We start from the raw sequence: 14,920 nt of genomic DNA, 5'->3' as shown, positions 1-14,920 counted from the left end.
TAGACATATTAACCAAACCTATCTTTACCACTTCTTTCAATAGATTTAGACATAAACTTAAGGAGTCAATAATACCACTTTCAATCTAAGGGGGATGATAACACATTTCTTCCCATATATGTTTGCTACTCTTCTTGTAAGAGTAGCTTTTCTAATTCAGTTTTCGATAATAGAAACTACATTCCTTTTCTTGTTTTTGTCTTTCTTACAATTATAACATTCCCTATTTTTGGTAACCTTACATTTACATTTCATATCTAAGAGAAAAATGAAACAAGACATTGTGATGATTAAGTTGTAAGATGGTTCCTTCCTTAACATGAGCTGGGCTTCATCTGCAATACATCTGCTATTGAATTTGATTCTGCTCCATGCTTCTCCTATGGCCTCAAGAAATCTCACTCAAATTAGTACAATAATAATAGCAATAACAACAACAACATTTCAGCAACATCAAGATTTCACTCAAATACTCAGATTCATTCCCATAAATAATTCAGCAAATAGATGATGATGGAGTTTAAATAATGAACCTCTATGTCATAGTTTTCATTGTTAATCTCATGACACTCAGCAAGACTTTTGGGCCTATTTCATTTTTTTATGTTGTTCTTCACAATGTGTCTGCCATGAAACACATCATTTGAAATACAAATACAAACTTTTAAGAAAAAGGTTTTCAATGTGTCATCTGCTTTCAGAAAGAAACAGAGACAAATTCACAATAAGATTAATTTATCTCATCACAGGAAATTTATTTGATTGAAAGAAAGTGTTAAAGAAAATTCTTGAACGGAATTCTTATACTGACTTACGAGACTGGATTCATTGCTTGCTGTAGATTCAGAGAGAATTGAAGAGATTCAATGAAATTCGAAATCGATATATCATACTCACAGTAATCAGAATAAAAATGTAGAGTTATTTATATACAGTAACTTTAATAACTAACTGACAAACAGACTGTGACTGATAATAACTACTCCTAACTACCCTTTACACCATGCCGTTTCATCTGTTTAATTATGTTGAGATCATTCATGCAAAGTTTGCTCATTTGTGTCTTCTGTTCTGTCCTTCTAGAGTCTGAGCTGAGCCAGACTTAAGTGGATCAGATCTATTCATCTGGTTTATGCATATTTATACTTTTTATTTTTAATATTTATAAAAATAAAAATAACTTTGAAGGAAGATAATATTTCATGTTATACATAAGCAGATAGATTTATTAATTTATCCTCACTTGATTTTAGTGGGAGTAAGTAACAAGTTATAACTACAATTATCTTAAGATAATTATCTGAAGTTAGTGGAGGATTTAAAGGTAATCAATCATACATGTAGTTCCAAGACGCTTAAGCATACCTCCAATGATAACAATCGCATATTCAAGTTTCAAATTGTTGAATGCAACAAGTGCATCTGTTTTCACTCCACCTGTTTCCACTGATGGCTTCACTGATAACCAGTTCACCAGTTTGGTAGTGAACTAGGCTATCCAGACTGGATTCTTCATCTTTCTGAATTAGAGTAACTTACCAAACCAAAGAATTCAGAAAAAAAACTAAACACATGAACAACTAAAACAATTTCTCCCCCCTTTTGATAAGGGTTCAAGGAAAGTTTTCATCATTGCTGCGGAGGGGATTGAGGTGGCTGCTGTGCAGGGGGTACTAACGGAGCTCTTAACTGATTCAGAATTTCTGCAAACGAGTTCTGTATCTGGGTGACAAAAGATGCAGCAATTTGTTCAAGCCTCTGAATTTGTCTTTCCTCTATCTCTCTCAGACGCTGTTGGTGAGCTTCTCTTTCTCTTTGCATTCTTTCTTCCATCTCTGTTAGACGTTGTTGGGCAGCATCTCGTTCAGATCGCAAAGCTTGTTGTATCATCTGCTGAACGGTGTTGAACATGCCATCTGGAGCGTCTTGAACAATTCTGGCAGGTGAAGAACGACTAAGCGAAAGCAACAACTCCTCCATGTGCTGAGATAACTCTTCAGGTTCTGAAGACTCTTGCTCAGGAACTTCAAGTGGTTGTTTATGTGGTGAAGGTTGGTTTTGGATAGGGGATAGGTGTTCGGGTGTAGACGGTTCGGGGGAAGCAGGGGTTATAACGTCTAGGGGTGTTACCTCTAGGACTGGTGTACACGCCTTGGGTTGAGTTTTTCTTCTTTTCTTTAGCGAAACAAAGACAAGCTCCTCTAAGTCCGTACTGTCATCGTCTTTGGTGTCAGAAGCAGTAGACGCTGCAGTCCTCTTCCTCTTCAAGATAGGATTCATCCTTTTCTTCTTAGGGATTCGCTTCACCTTTCCTTTCCTAACTGGTTTAGCAGAAGCAACACCGTCTGATGGTCCACTACTCATAGACGACCCAGAAGGAGAAGTAGCAGCAGAGGAACTACCTGCCCTGTCCCTCTCCTTCACATTCTCTTCAGAAACAAACTTTTGAAGCTTCCCTTCAAGATGTTTAAAACTTTCAAAAGGACCCAAATGAGGAGGCTTAAGATTATCCAACCTATAAGCAATGAGAGCGTCTACAGGAAGGTCTGGAACCTTCTGAAGTTCCAAAGCGAGGCCCATCTGCATCTGGCGAAGGTTCACCACAGAGAAGATGGGTTGCTTCACAATGCACCCAGCTTTGGCGATCAGCTCCCGGCGAAGGTGATCCACCTTGTAAAACTTCTTATAGATACCCTGATGCCAGAGGAGGCGATTCACCAAGGCTGTGTAGGGGATATTCACCATCCCTTCTCCCACCTTCTTCAGCATTCTCAGAAGGTTCAAAAACAGCAAGTGTGGAAGGTTGAAGGGGATTCCAGCAAGAAGATGATATATAACAAACTTTCCATACTCTGTTACATGGTTTTTCGACCCATGTTTGGGAAGCAAACTTTTGTTGCAGAGCTGTTGCCAAATCTTCCCTTTTACACACAGCATCTTGTAATCCACCTTCTGAGAAACAAGGTTTTCGGAAAACTTCTCACCATAGAGCACCTGTTCAACGGTGGCAGACTCACTGTAGATTTCTTCCCAATCGATGTAAAAGCAGTTTGAAACCCTATCACAGTTGATGGCTTCAGAGATAGCAACCTGGTTTACAATGGCTTCTCTACCCAGCACTGTAGACACTATAGTGTTGGTCTTCACCAATTTGGCATTCTTCCAGAACTTTCTGATCAACTCTGGGTGTATAGTTTGAGGTTCAAGAAAGAAACCCCTAATCCCACATCGTTCAAGATCAACACTCACCTCCAAACCTCTCTCATCGAGTTCCTGCAGAGCAAGCTGATGTTCAACGTGCAGTGTAGCATCCTGAGGACTCATCCCTTGAACAGTGCCAGTGAAAAAGGTTGGAACTTCCATCTCTGAAAAGGGTTAGGGTTTTGGAAGAAGATGAAGAGCCGCAATTAAGCTCAGTGTGATGGTGAAAACGATTTAGGGTTAACCAGATATATTTAGGAGGTGTGATAAACAACGTCTATAACAAAATCGCAGCTCTGATCTTGTTTTATAGAGCAATGAATGCATGTAGAGAAAACCGGGATTTCCCAAACCGTCTAATGCATCAACATTTTAGACCATCTAATTTACGCAACTCCTAGAGAGGCTAATGCACATAAATCCTAGACCGTATAATATGCAAAAAAAAGAAAATTCTTCATAAAGGTCATACATACCAAGAAGAATTCCTAGACTTTTAAATCTTTCTTCTTCAAAAGGTTTTATAAAAATATATACAAATTTTTTTTAACAATAAATAAGTTAAATAAAATGAGACACTTCAAGATCTCAATCCTTATATAATCAGTATTTCTTATTAACCAAACCAAACATACAGTTTTAAACTATTATGATAATCACCTTTCCTAATACAAATTATTGATAACCAAAGTTACAATAGTTTTATCTCATAATCCTATTTTTTTATGAAAATAAGTATTTCGATGTTAACTATTTTTTCTTAACAAAAGTGGAGAGAAAAGAAGTTGTTACTCTTATTTACTAAAACAAAAAACCAAGTTGCAAATACTTTCACCAACTCAGTACCTATAGTAGGTTCAAGTTCTTAATGACAAAAACAAATTAGAATTTGCAACCCTTAAGGAAGAAGGTTAAAATTAGATTTGGTCCAAAACCAATTAGAGTTTGCAATCCTAAAGGAGGAGGCTGCTTCTTCCTGCACCTCCATACCTTCTTCGCTCACCTCCATAGATTTTCGTATTTCCAAAAATGTTCCTCTGTAGTATTCCGGATTACATAATCCGGAAATCATTTTTCAAATTTGTAATTAGCTTCCGGATTATATAATCCGGAAGCCTTTTTTGAGATGCATAATTACTTTCTGGATTACATAATTCGGAAGTCTTTTTTCAAATGCGTTTTCGGATTACATAATCCGGAAGTTATTCTATGGGGTGGCACAAGAAGGATAAAAATGTATTTTCATATTGTGTATGGAGGTGGCATAAGAAGATATGGAGGTGCAGGAAGAAACAGTCAAAGGAGAAAGGCTAAAATTAGATTTGGTCAAAAACCAATTTCTCCGAGGAGTTATTTACAATATGATTTCTTTTTAAAATTTTATCCAATGTTCTTATTATGTACGATTTTTATTTTCCAGAAGTACCTCAATATATCTCTGTCTTTACGATATAAACTAATTCTAAGTATAATTTTTAAATTAAAATAAGAATTTTTGAAATAAGGGATATAAGAATGAAAGTTACTGTTAAGGATGAAATGAGTATTATTATTCTTGAAATTAGTTATGTATAAATTTCTTGTTATGCAAGCTGATAGATATTTGTATGCCTTTTTTAATGGTAGTCTAATTTGAGACAGCTATTTCAACCTAAGCATGGTGTGTGATTTTGAATCATATATTTTTTCTATCATGTAGTCGTAATATTGTTTTATTAAAAATTGAACATCTTTCTGTTTCCCTTTTATCACAAGAAAAAACAAATAGTTGGTGATACAATATACTCTTTCACTCCCACATAAGTCTTCAAAACCCACTCCATCACACAGGATACTATTATTAGACTTTAGATGGATGATTAAATTTTACATAACCAATTTTCAACAAATCTTCACCTTGTTTGAGACTAATCTAAATAAGCTACACTTACTTCATATCAATGTGTTTCGTTCTTTCATATGGTAGATTTGGTTCTTGAAATTCTGTATCAAGATGTTGTGATATTGGTTCTTGAAACTGATAAAGATGTTTTTATCGCAATAGACTGTGACAACCTGGTTTTACACCCGTAGCTCTTCGACCTAGACCTTTCACCCATAAGGTTTCCTTCATCACTTTTGTCGTGGTAATGTACTCAATTTTAGTTGTTGTCATTACCTTTTATGAACCAGCCTTCCAACTAATAGTAGTGTCATACACAATAAACACATACGTGTAGTTCCAAGATGCATAAGCATAGTTTCAAATTGTTGAATGCAACAAGTGCATCCGTTTTCACTCCACCTGTTTTCACTGATGGCTTCACTGATAACTAGTGAACTAGCCTATCCACACTGGATTCCTCATCTTTCAGAATTAGTTTAAAGAGGAGAAGGCAGAAGAGGGAGAAATCTCAGAATTATCATAAATTGGAAAACTGAGCTTCAACTCTGCTGTAGAAAGAGGAAACCCCCCTGTAAGGAGAAACTTCTCCTTCGGTTCTTTATCTATAATTTAATGGATACTGTCTAAACTTTCGTTTTCCATTCCTTTCTCTGTTTTTTGTTGTCTCTATCCCTCAAAATTCAGAACCAGTTTCTGGGATCCAAACATAAGATATCTCACCAAGTGTTCTTTCCTATCACATTCATTCTACCCACTTGCTCCTGCTCTAAACTAGGTGTACACCGTACAGTGACATGGTCATCTGTTGCATATGGTTGAAAATATCTGAAGGCCAATATTTTACCTCAGAAGAAGCTGAAAAATCATATATATTTTATCCATTTCCCAAGATATCATCCAAGATGCGGATTGGTCCAATATGACCCAATTTGTTAAAGAAGCCTCGTACCAACACATTCCAAGTGACAATGTTGGGAGATATTCCTCTATTTATCATTTTATTTAGATACACAACTGCCTCTTCAATGCCTAACCAATTGCATATGCCCCACAAAAGGCTAGTGTGTGCTATTATGTCGGAACAGAATTCCTTTCCCGCTGTTATTCTATCCAAAAGCTGGATGGCAGTTCTAACCTTACCCAGCTTGGAGTATGCATAAATAACTATATTAACCGTAATAGCATCTGGCTTCACGCCAGTTACCAACATTCTCCCCAAAACCTGGAAAACAGATTCCTGCATTCCATGACTAGAAAATCCATACATAAAAGTGTTGTAAGTGACAGAATTTAGCTCCACCTTCCTCTCTTCCAAATCTGTAATAAGCTCGCAAGCTTCTCTAAAACCATTCGCACTAAACAGCCCATCCAACAATTCGTTATAGGATCTTATATCAGGAAAACACCCATAACTCTGCATCTGATCAACCACACGCAAAGCCCATTGCACTCTCCCACCACGACACAAGCCCTTGATAAACGTGTTGAATGTAACAACAGTCGGAGAACAACCATCAGCAACCATATTGTCAATAAGCCGATAAGCCTGGTCAAACATAGAATTCTTACACAGAACATCCACCATGGAGGTGTACACCACCACATTAGGTCGAACCCCACAATTTACCATTCTATTCCACATTTCAGAAGCGCCCTGCAAATCGCCAGCCTTCGCAAACCCATGAACAAGTGTACTATATGTGGTCACATTCGGCCTGCAAAACCAATCCTTCTCCATCCGATCACAAACCACCACAGCCTCATCCACATTCCCATTGCAGCACAGGCCATACAACAGCGTGTTGTATGCAACAACATTCGGCCGAACCCCCTCCAAAACCATAAACCTCCACAACCCAACCGCCTCCCCCACTCTCCCTCCAAAGAAATGCCCTTTCATCAAAGAACTAAACGTGTGAACATTCGCACGGCAACCTCTCCTCACCATCTGACCCAAAACCGCTAGCGACAACTCAACCTCCCCAACATCCGAAAGCCAACTAATAACACTAGAATAAGTCACAACATCAGGATCAACCCCCTTCTCCACCATCTCACTTACCAAACCAAACACCTCCCCAATTCTCCCCTCCTTGCACAATCCACAAACCAAAGCATTGCAAACTGACACCACACTCTCAACCCCAAATCTCTTGACCACCTCTCTCGCCTCATCCACCCGACCATCACTACACATCCCCGCCACAAGCGTCGTGTAACTGACCTTATCCGGGACACACCCTCTCTTGGACATTTCCTCAAGCAGCTTGCAGGCACTATCCACCTTCCCATTTTTACACAGTGCCTTCAAAAGAATATTGTAAGTGAACACATTAGGCTCCAACCCTTCACCCTTCATGTTCTCATAAACAGCCCCAATGGCCTGAAACCTGTTTTCCGCTTCACCAACAAGCGCATCGAGCAAGTGGTTGTAAATTTTCACAGTGGGCTTACACCCAAACTCCTTGATCCTGTAGAACAACTTCAAAGCCCGCTCTCCCAACCCGGCTCGCTTGTAAGAGTTCAAAACGCATATGAACAAGTCCTCGGAACAGGGAACGCCTTCGATTTTCATCTGCTGAAGGAGATAGTGAATGCTGTCGATTTCGACGTTGCTTCTTCCGAGCTTCTCGATCATGATGTGGTAGGTTACGGGTGTGTGTTTGAAGGCCGTGGAAGTGACCACGTGTTGGAAGTATTGGAGCGCGCGCGTGACGTCGGGCTCGCGGCGAAGCGCTTGGACGACGTGGGGATCGGGGATGGAGGAGGAGGGTGGTGGTTCGAGGTGGCGCGTGGGGAGCACGAAGGGGATTGACGGTTTGCGATGTTTTAGTAAGAGGGAATAACAATCTTTCAAGTACATTGTATTGTTTTCGGGTTAATGAAATCGAAGGAACCGTAGAGAACTGAATGCGAACCGGAGATCAGAGATACTATCAGTGAGAGCACCAATTGTTACTCTGTTCCTGCAACTATTTCTTTTTCATTTTAATAACTTTATTTAATGCAAATATACTTTTTATTCCTTATTTTTATTTTTATTTTTTATAATTTTACTCAATTTTACGTAGTTATTTTGTCATCTTAGACATAACTACTGGGCAAATTTATAAGAAATTGCATGATATTTCTGATTTTCTTTTATAAATATGTGAATAATTTATAATATGTTATGTTATTAAGATACGGGTGCAATTACGTTTACTATTTAGATCATGTCTTTTTGTTTTCTATTTTTTAGCTTTAAAATATAATTAAAAATAAAATAGAAATACATACACCCAATAATAAAAATTCCCTTTTATAAGAAACCAAAACTGTAAATTTGGGAACAAAAATTACAATTATGTAAACATTTTAATATTGAAAAACTTTTCTGTAACCCTCTCATAATTTATCAAAAGAAAAGTATATAAGGTAATTTAAACTTGTGTTCTTAATCTTCTTCTATGGTAGAAAGTTGAAAGTTGCATAAGTATTAGGAAAGTTGGTCAACATTAATGGTATCAATTCCTGTTGAAAAAAAGCACAGCATTTTCCACGTGTTTGTGGCAGATGCAAAGTTCTGCATGCCACGTGTCATAAATCACGTGCTATTTCTGAATGCGAGAATTTAAAGGGCTAGGAAATTTGACTGAGGTACAAAAGTTTGGAATATCAAAAAAGAGATGTCCCAGGAAGAACAATGAATGATGATGATGATGATAACAGTAACAACCTCAAGCACCAAGCTAAATTATCAAACATTGTCACATGGAATGAACTCTCTGTGTCTTGAAAAAGCAAAAAAAAATGACCCAGTTGGGGGAACACAGCCAAAACTTTGACTACAGTATAATCTCACCTTGACATGCACCATGTCGGATCTAACTCTTATTTCCAATCAAAAACTACTTCCATGTCTATAAAATGTAGAAACTAAAACCTTAGGCCTGAAAATTTTGGAAAAGAATACAACTTCCATCTGCAACTCTCAAAGGGCTGACAGGCTGTTAGAAGAAGTGGTTGACATGGCTGCCAGAACTTCAGTCACTGAAGCCATCACACTCAGAGCCGCCTTCAAAACCTCCTGAGGGCATCCTGGCTTTACAATAGTTCGAACCTGAAATTTTCATCAGAATGAGAAAATAGTTTTATCTTTCATGATCTATGTAGCATAGACAGTGATACTTACAATGAGGATTTGTATGTCTCGGTTATTTGACAAAATGATGTTTGTTATGGCAGGTTCTAAAAGATTTGTTCCTTATTTTTATAATCATTACAAAAACTCATACAATAAATTTGAGTTTTTAGAAAATTAATGTAGTTGTTCTTTTTAAAATTTTGTTGGAATTGTGCTACCCACAATTTAAAAGGTGTGTTTGAACCTCATAGTTCATGATACTACCATAATGTCATATGATGTTTTCTGACTGGTCGATAGTCTGAGTTTTTAGAGTGATGCAGCATACAAATTAAACTCTCTTAACAATGTTATGCCTCGTACCAACAAAACATGTGGATCAAGAGTTAACTTCCTCATTCCATAAAATGGTAGCAATGATCATAGAGATTTTTTGGTGTAAAATTTTGTCTTATGATGAAAGAGTTTAATTGGCAAGACCTGTTCAAGGTACTCCTGAAGCTTCTTAATGCGGCCCATGTAGTCCTGGTCTTCAACAGAAAGGGTTATGACCTTGGAATCTGCACCAGGACCATCAAATTGAAGTGGACCTGGATTTCTGTAAATATCGTCCATGAGAAAGCTTTCTGCATTTTTTCTCAACAGCCTGCAATCAAGAAATATCATGCATCAGAGAATGCCCTTAATAGAAACACTACCAAGCAAGCTGAGGTGAAAGAAAACAAGTGGTAGTTACTACTACTACCAAACCAAATAATCCACCTCAGGGTGTTGAGAATTGTTAAATCAAGTACATAACTTTACTGATTTTTGCAAATAAAATCTCTAGCAGAAGTCTTGTATTCCATATAAAGGTATATGCACACATGCATCACACAACGTGACAAGAAAACTTACTCATAAGCTTTGCCTCTCAAGTCCACGGTAGCTGGATGAATAGCAGGTTTTCCAATTGATGTGGCTCCTGGATTTGGCGACCATCTCTTCACAGTCATCATAGACTAAAGTTCACCAGAAGCAAAATAGATAAGTCTCTACCATGGAAAGCAAAGAGATATATACAAAGCTATCATAATACAAGAAAAATAATGGTAAGAATGACATACTGCGATTGGAGCAGCTCCACATCGCCACTTGTTTACAGGATTCTTGAGGTTAGTTAGAGTTGCCATGTATCCATTAAGACCTGCGGCCAGTATATGGTAGCAGATGTGTCCAAGGACCTGCAATGATATCAAAGGTTATTAACAATAGTGGGAAACACTTACAGAAGATATTGACTATAAGAGCTAATAAACAAAGGAAGATTACTGAATCAACATACATATGCGTAATCACAGTCAAATTTTGAAGGTAGAGATCCACGAGCTTGATAACCAAAAAAGTGGCAAATGGAATTGAACTTCTTTCCCTTGTATGTGCCTTCTTTCTGTCAAAAGGAACAAGAAAACATTTTAAAGCTAGCTCTAGAATGCTTTTCAGACCATCAACAAAATGACACTAATCAGGATAGTAATCATATAAAGTAATGGCTCAAGATTATAGCATTCATAAATAACTGACACATAGCTGACCCATCATGATGATTTTCAAACAAAATTAGTATATTGCAAAAATGACCCACCATTTGATGTATCAGAAAATGTTCTTATTTCATAAATAATCAGGAATAGAAAAGGAATAAAAAAAATAGATCCGTGGTAGATTCTGACGGAGCATATGAACGATAGACCGGATTGCCTATCTAAATCATACTATGCATCACAAACAAATAAACTCATGATAATAATCATTAGAAGTGCAAAAAATGCCAATGAGTCCAGCAAAAGGGGCATTGGAGAGAGAATGAAACAGAGATTGAGTGACCATACCAGGCGCTTGTTGATCTCTTCTTCCACAAGATATGCTAGTAATTTCTCAGTCTCAATCTGCAAATCATTACAAAGAAGAAAAAACAGAGACATGAATGATGGAATCTGAAATTCCCTATCAATTCATATAAAGAGCAAAGTATATTCTTTGATTATTACCTGTGATAACTGTGCTGAGTCATCGGATTCAGGGTAAAGGAGCAACTGCAGCATTAAAGACCAAAGTCAGATTTTCTATCACACTCTTTAGAACTAAATTGACACAAGTTGCGCCGGTGTTCAGCATGATAAATGAGTTTACCTGTCTCCTAATAAAGGGTGGCAAAAATTCAAATAGAGCAGATGCCCATGGTGAAAGCTGAGAAGATATCTTGTCAACAACAACACCTTGTCTGAGTAAGCCATGAATTTCCTGAGGTACAAAAAGGTATTGGAAGGAACAGATTAGATACCACCTGAGAGGAAAATTGCAAAGCTAATATATAAAAGCAATGACAGAAACTGTCATTTTCTGATGCTTCAACAGTCTACAATGTAGACTTGATAGATATCATTCTGCTTTGCGCTTAGGTGGAGCTTGACTATCGAGAAAGAGGTGTTTTTACCTTCAAGAGCGCATACACCTCAGGAATGCTCTCTATCAGCCCTTCTGGAAGGAGGATTACTCCATGGTATTTGTCTGAGAAAAACAAAGGAATGTGACATTAGATCTCAATACACACATATATAGAGAAGCAATTCAGATTGTTCAAACCTTGCTCCGCCCTAGTCTGAACTGCATCAGTAATCTGTTTTGTTATTTCAAAAAGGGTCAGCTTTGAAGCAGCAACCTCCTCACCAAGAATTACCTGCATAAAATGTGTAAAAATAACTGTCAACATGGAACTATAACACAATAAGCATAAACGATGAGAGACAGTAATATGCACCATGTTTGGATGGGACTGGAGAGTGCATTCCAAAGCAACGTGTGATGCCTTGCGTCCCATAAGACGGATAAAATAATAATACTGGAAAAGAAAACTCACTTAGTGAGGTACTCGAAAAGAAACTAATGAAAATAGTAATGCTTACATCATACAAATTTATACACACACAATGTAATCAAAGAAAAGCAAGATAAATTAGATTCATTACCTTCTCTGCAGAGAGTGCATCAGTGCAGACATTGCTGATGAGCTGAGAATTCACCTGAATAAACAGAAAGTAAAATTTTACTGGTACTTCAATTGCTCATTATTTCATAGTATATGCAATGCAATCATTTTATCAAACAAAGTTCCCCGAAGAGAGGGGAAAAATCCTAACACACTGCCATGTCATTAGGAAAATAATTAGGCCATTATCAGTTTTTTATGATAGATGATATACAATGTCAACATTACCAGTTATATAAAATCGTGTTTTCTATACAAAGTATTTAGAACAGTAAGTATACTGTTCTTCGTCACATTTCAATGCAAAAATAATATTTATATTAGAAATACAAGAAAAATACCTTACAAATTGTATCAAAACCAACATTGGTTTCAACAAACTGGTTTTTAAGATCTCCATTAAGAGTCACAGGTACACCAACCACCTGCAGAATTCAGCTAATCGATAAATTGGAAATTGACACGAAATTAAATGATGTAAAGAACAGCTCAATGTTAAACAAATTAAATATTAATTGATTATGAATATATAAAAAGCAATACCAAATATAAAGCTTCAGTAAAGATTACTCTTTTGAATCCATGTGGACAAGAGAAAATGAACAAAATCCAAAACAACCAATAAAAATACCTTTGTAGGGCAGTTGGCTACAGCAAAAGTTTCTGCGAGTTGTGCAGCATCTGTGTTTGATGTCACCCCTGAACGATAATGGATTTCAGCATTTAGAAACCTCTCCTGAGGATGTAATGGTAATCAATGATACATGCAGGTCCAAATGCTTAAGCATACCTCCGATGATGACAAGGCCGTCGAGTTTCAAATTGTTGCATGTAGCAAGCGCAGCATTAACCTGTTCAGTGGTCCTAATTTGATCTTTTGTCCTGCCAAGTAAATCATAACCACCTGAAAAACAACAACCATAGTATGAGACGACAAGAAGTTAATAACACATCAAGTTGAGATGGCCGAGTTGGTCTAAGGCGCCAGATTAAGGTTCTGGTCCGAAAGGTCGTGGGTTCAAATCCCACTCTCAACAATTAAATTTTTGTTAACAAAAAAAAAAAGAAAGAAGAGAAGAAGTTAACAACAACAAACTAAATGGCTATTATCAACAACTTCACTTGCCACAATTAAACAATAAGGAGTTAACAACACAATTGACTAACTAATGACTATCATCGAAAAATTGACTTGCCACAACCAACCTTGGTTTTTGTATGAGGAAAGAACACTGTCAGTAATCTCGAGAGTTTTCTGGGCAAACAGACCTTCTGAACCACCTGCAGATGGAAGAGTAAGGAAATGCAGACCTAGTTATTCATTTGTCCAAGAAACAGCAGTATTTCAAGGTTAATGTAAACACTTGTGTTGTGTGTGATACATGGCATGAGATAAAGGAATATTCAAAGTAAACTAGACACCCGATTGCAACTTTTTCATTAAAAAGAAAAGCTCAAGATCCATCGATCAAATTAAATTCAATTACCAAGAAATCCAAGCAAAACACTGTTGGAATTGTGAGTTTTGAGAGCATTGTGGAGACCCCAGATAACATTGTGTCCTCCAGGAGATTGTCTCCCACAAAAGACAATTCCCACCCTACAACAACACAATCAGTATTATGAGATTCATAACAAAACAGATTCAGAACAATGCCCAGGAAACAGAAACATGATAAGCAGAAACAGACCTGATAGGAGGGAACTCAGTTATAATCTGAGCATCAGGGACTTTGGCAGTAGCCCTGAGAAAGTGAGCCAAAGGGTGTCCATAGGTGTTAGGAAAAGCCCTGCTGATGGTGAGGGCGTCAGTGGGGTCAGCAGAGGTGGTGGCATCACCAAATTCAACCCTCACAGTGGTTCCCTGCACCAAAAAGCCAAAAGGGTCATCACCCAAATGAAAAATCAAAATCAAAACTTGGCAACCCCCACTGCTCCCACAACCACTGAAATCCACAAGATCTGAAACCAGCCAGCACCTGCAGGCAAGGGGGAAGCTCCGGCTGATACAAAGACCGAATCTTTTGAAGATCTGAAAGCTCCCTGGGAATACCATAATCAGAATCCATGGATTCAACCTCTTTGATGCCTCAACAGAGAGAACACAAGTGAGCTAAGAAACAAAGACACTACAACAACGTTGTTGTTGTTGTTTTTAGCTACTGTCTGAGTGTAACTATTGTTGTTTGGTGTAGTTGTTGAGTGATGAAAGTTGGGTGAAGGTAGGGTACCCTTTTAAGTTTCCCTTACCAAACTCGTTTTTTTTTTCTTCGATTCTTCAAAACAAATGACTCCTCTATCCAACAAGAACTGACCAACCAAGCCCACAGAATTCGGGTCTTTTTTACCATGTAGCTCTTCGAATATTCTCCTAATTCTCCTTTTCTTCTTCTTTTTTTCAATAAATTACTATAATCAAGTTTGGTGAGATCACATAACATCTTTCTGATATGTTTATCTTCACCCCAACTTTTTTTTCTGTAAAAAATATTAAACCAACACTACTTTTTGTATTATAACTAATCTCTATGTTTTTTAATGTTAAAGATAAGTTTCCAAATACAAATACACAAAATAATTGTTTTAAAACAATTAGCAAATGTTTGGTTCAAAACAAATTTCTTTGCATGCAAAATCCTGAAAATGAATCTTGAAAATTGTAAAAACGATTAAAATTTAT

At 37.3% G+C, this 14,920-nt stretch overlaps 3 protein-coding genes and 1 non-coding gene across 5 annotated transcripts; 1 reads left to right on the top strand and 3 right to left on the bottom strand.

The window, feature by feature from the left end:
• On the bottom strand, positions 1-3,626 carry LOC137806094 (uncharacterized). Of its 2 annotated transcripts, none has more exons than XM_068606039.1 (2): positions 1,366-3,626; positions 1-387 (listed from the first exon to the last, which is right to left on the bottom strand). In XM_068606039.1, the coding sequence occupies exon 1, from the start codon at positions 3,361-3,363 to the stop codon at positions 1,630-1,632; it is 1,734 nt and encodes a 577-aa protein (XP_068462140.1). In that variant the 5' UTR covers positions 3,364-3,626; the 3' UTR covers positions 1-387; positions 1,366-1,629. The 2 variants fall into 2 exon arrangements, with proteins under 2 accessions (XP_068462140.1, XP_068462141.1); XM_068606040.1 differs by having other exon boundaries at positions 1-380.
• Positions 3,627-4,897: 1,271 nt separating this feature from the next.
• Positions 4,898-8,088, bottom strand: LOC137806092 (pentatricopeptide repeat-containing protein At3g48810). Its single transcript, XM_068606037.1, has one exon. The coding sequence runs from the start codon at positions 7,947-7,949 to the stop codon at positions 5,961-5,963; it is 1,989 nt and encodes a 662-aa protein (XP_068462138.1). The 5' UTR covers positions 7,950-8,088; the 3' UTR covers positions 4,898-5,960.
• Positions 8,089-8,785: 697 nt separating this feature from the next.
• Positions 8,786-14,596, bottom strand: LOC137806093 (pyrophosphate--fructose 6-phosphate 1-phosphotransferase subunit alpha). The gene is made up of 19 exons (XM_068606038.1): positions 14,220-14,596; positions 13,932-14,104; positions 13,728-13,840; positions 13,447-13,521; positions 13,031-13,144; positions 12,872-12,939; positions 12,582-12,665; positions 12,221-12,274; positions 12,013-12,093; positions 11,838-11,931; positions 11,689-11,762; positions 11,385-11,495; positions 11,243-11,287; positions 11,084-11,140; positions 10,537-10,641; positions 10,319-10,435; positions 10,110-10,213; positions 9,693-9,858; positions 8,786-9,188 (listed from the first exon to the last, which is right to left on the bottom strand). Exons 1-19 carry the CDS (start codon positions 14,307-14,309, stop codon positions 9,060-9,062), a joined length of 1,854 nt encoding a protein of 617 aa, XP_068462139.1. The 5' UTR covers positions 14,310-14,596; the 3' UTR covers positions 8,786-9,059.
• On the top strand, positions 13,197-13,277 carry TRNAL-AAG (transfer RNA leucine (anticodon AAG)). The gene has a single exon. It is a non-coding gene; the product is annotated as a tRNA-Leu (tRNA).
• Positions 14,597-14,920: the final 324 nt, after the last annotated feature.

The sequence above is a fragment of the Phaseolus vulgaris genome, chromosome 3 (assembly GCF_000499845.2).
Source record: "Phaseolus vulgaris cultivar G19833 chromosome 3, P. vulgaris v2.0, whole genome shotgun sequence".
Taxonomy (NCBI): Eukaryota; Viridiplantae; Streptophyta; class Magnoliopsida; order Fabales; family Fabaceae; genus Phaseolus; species Phaseolus vulgaris.
This window is presented reverse-complemented; position numbering and strand designations above follow the sequence as displayed.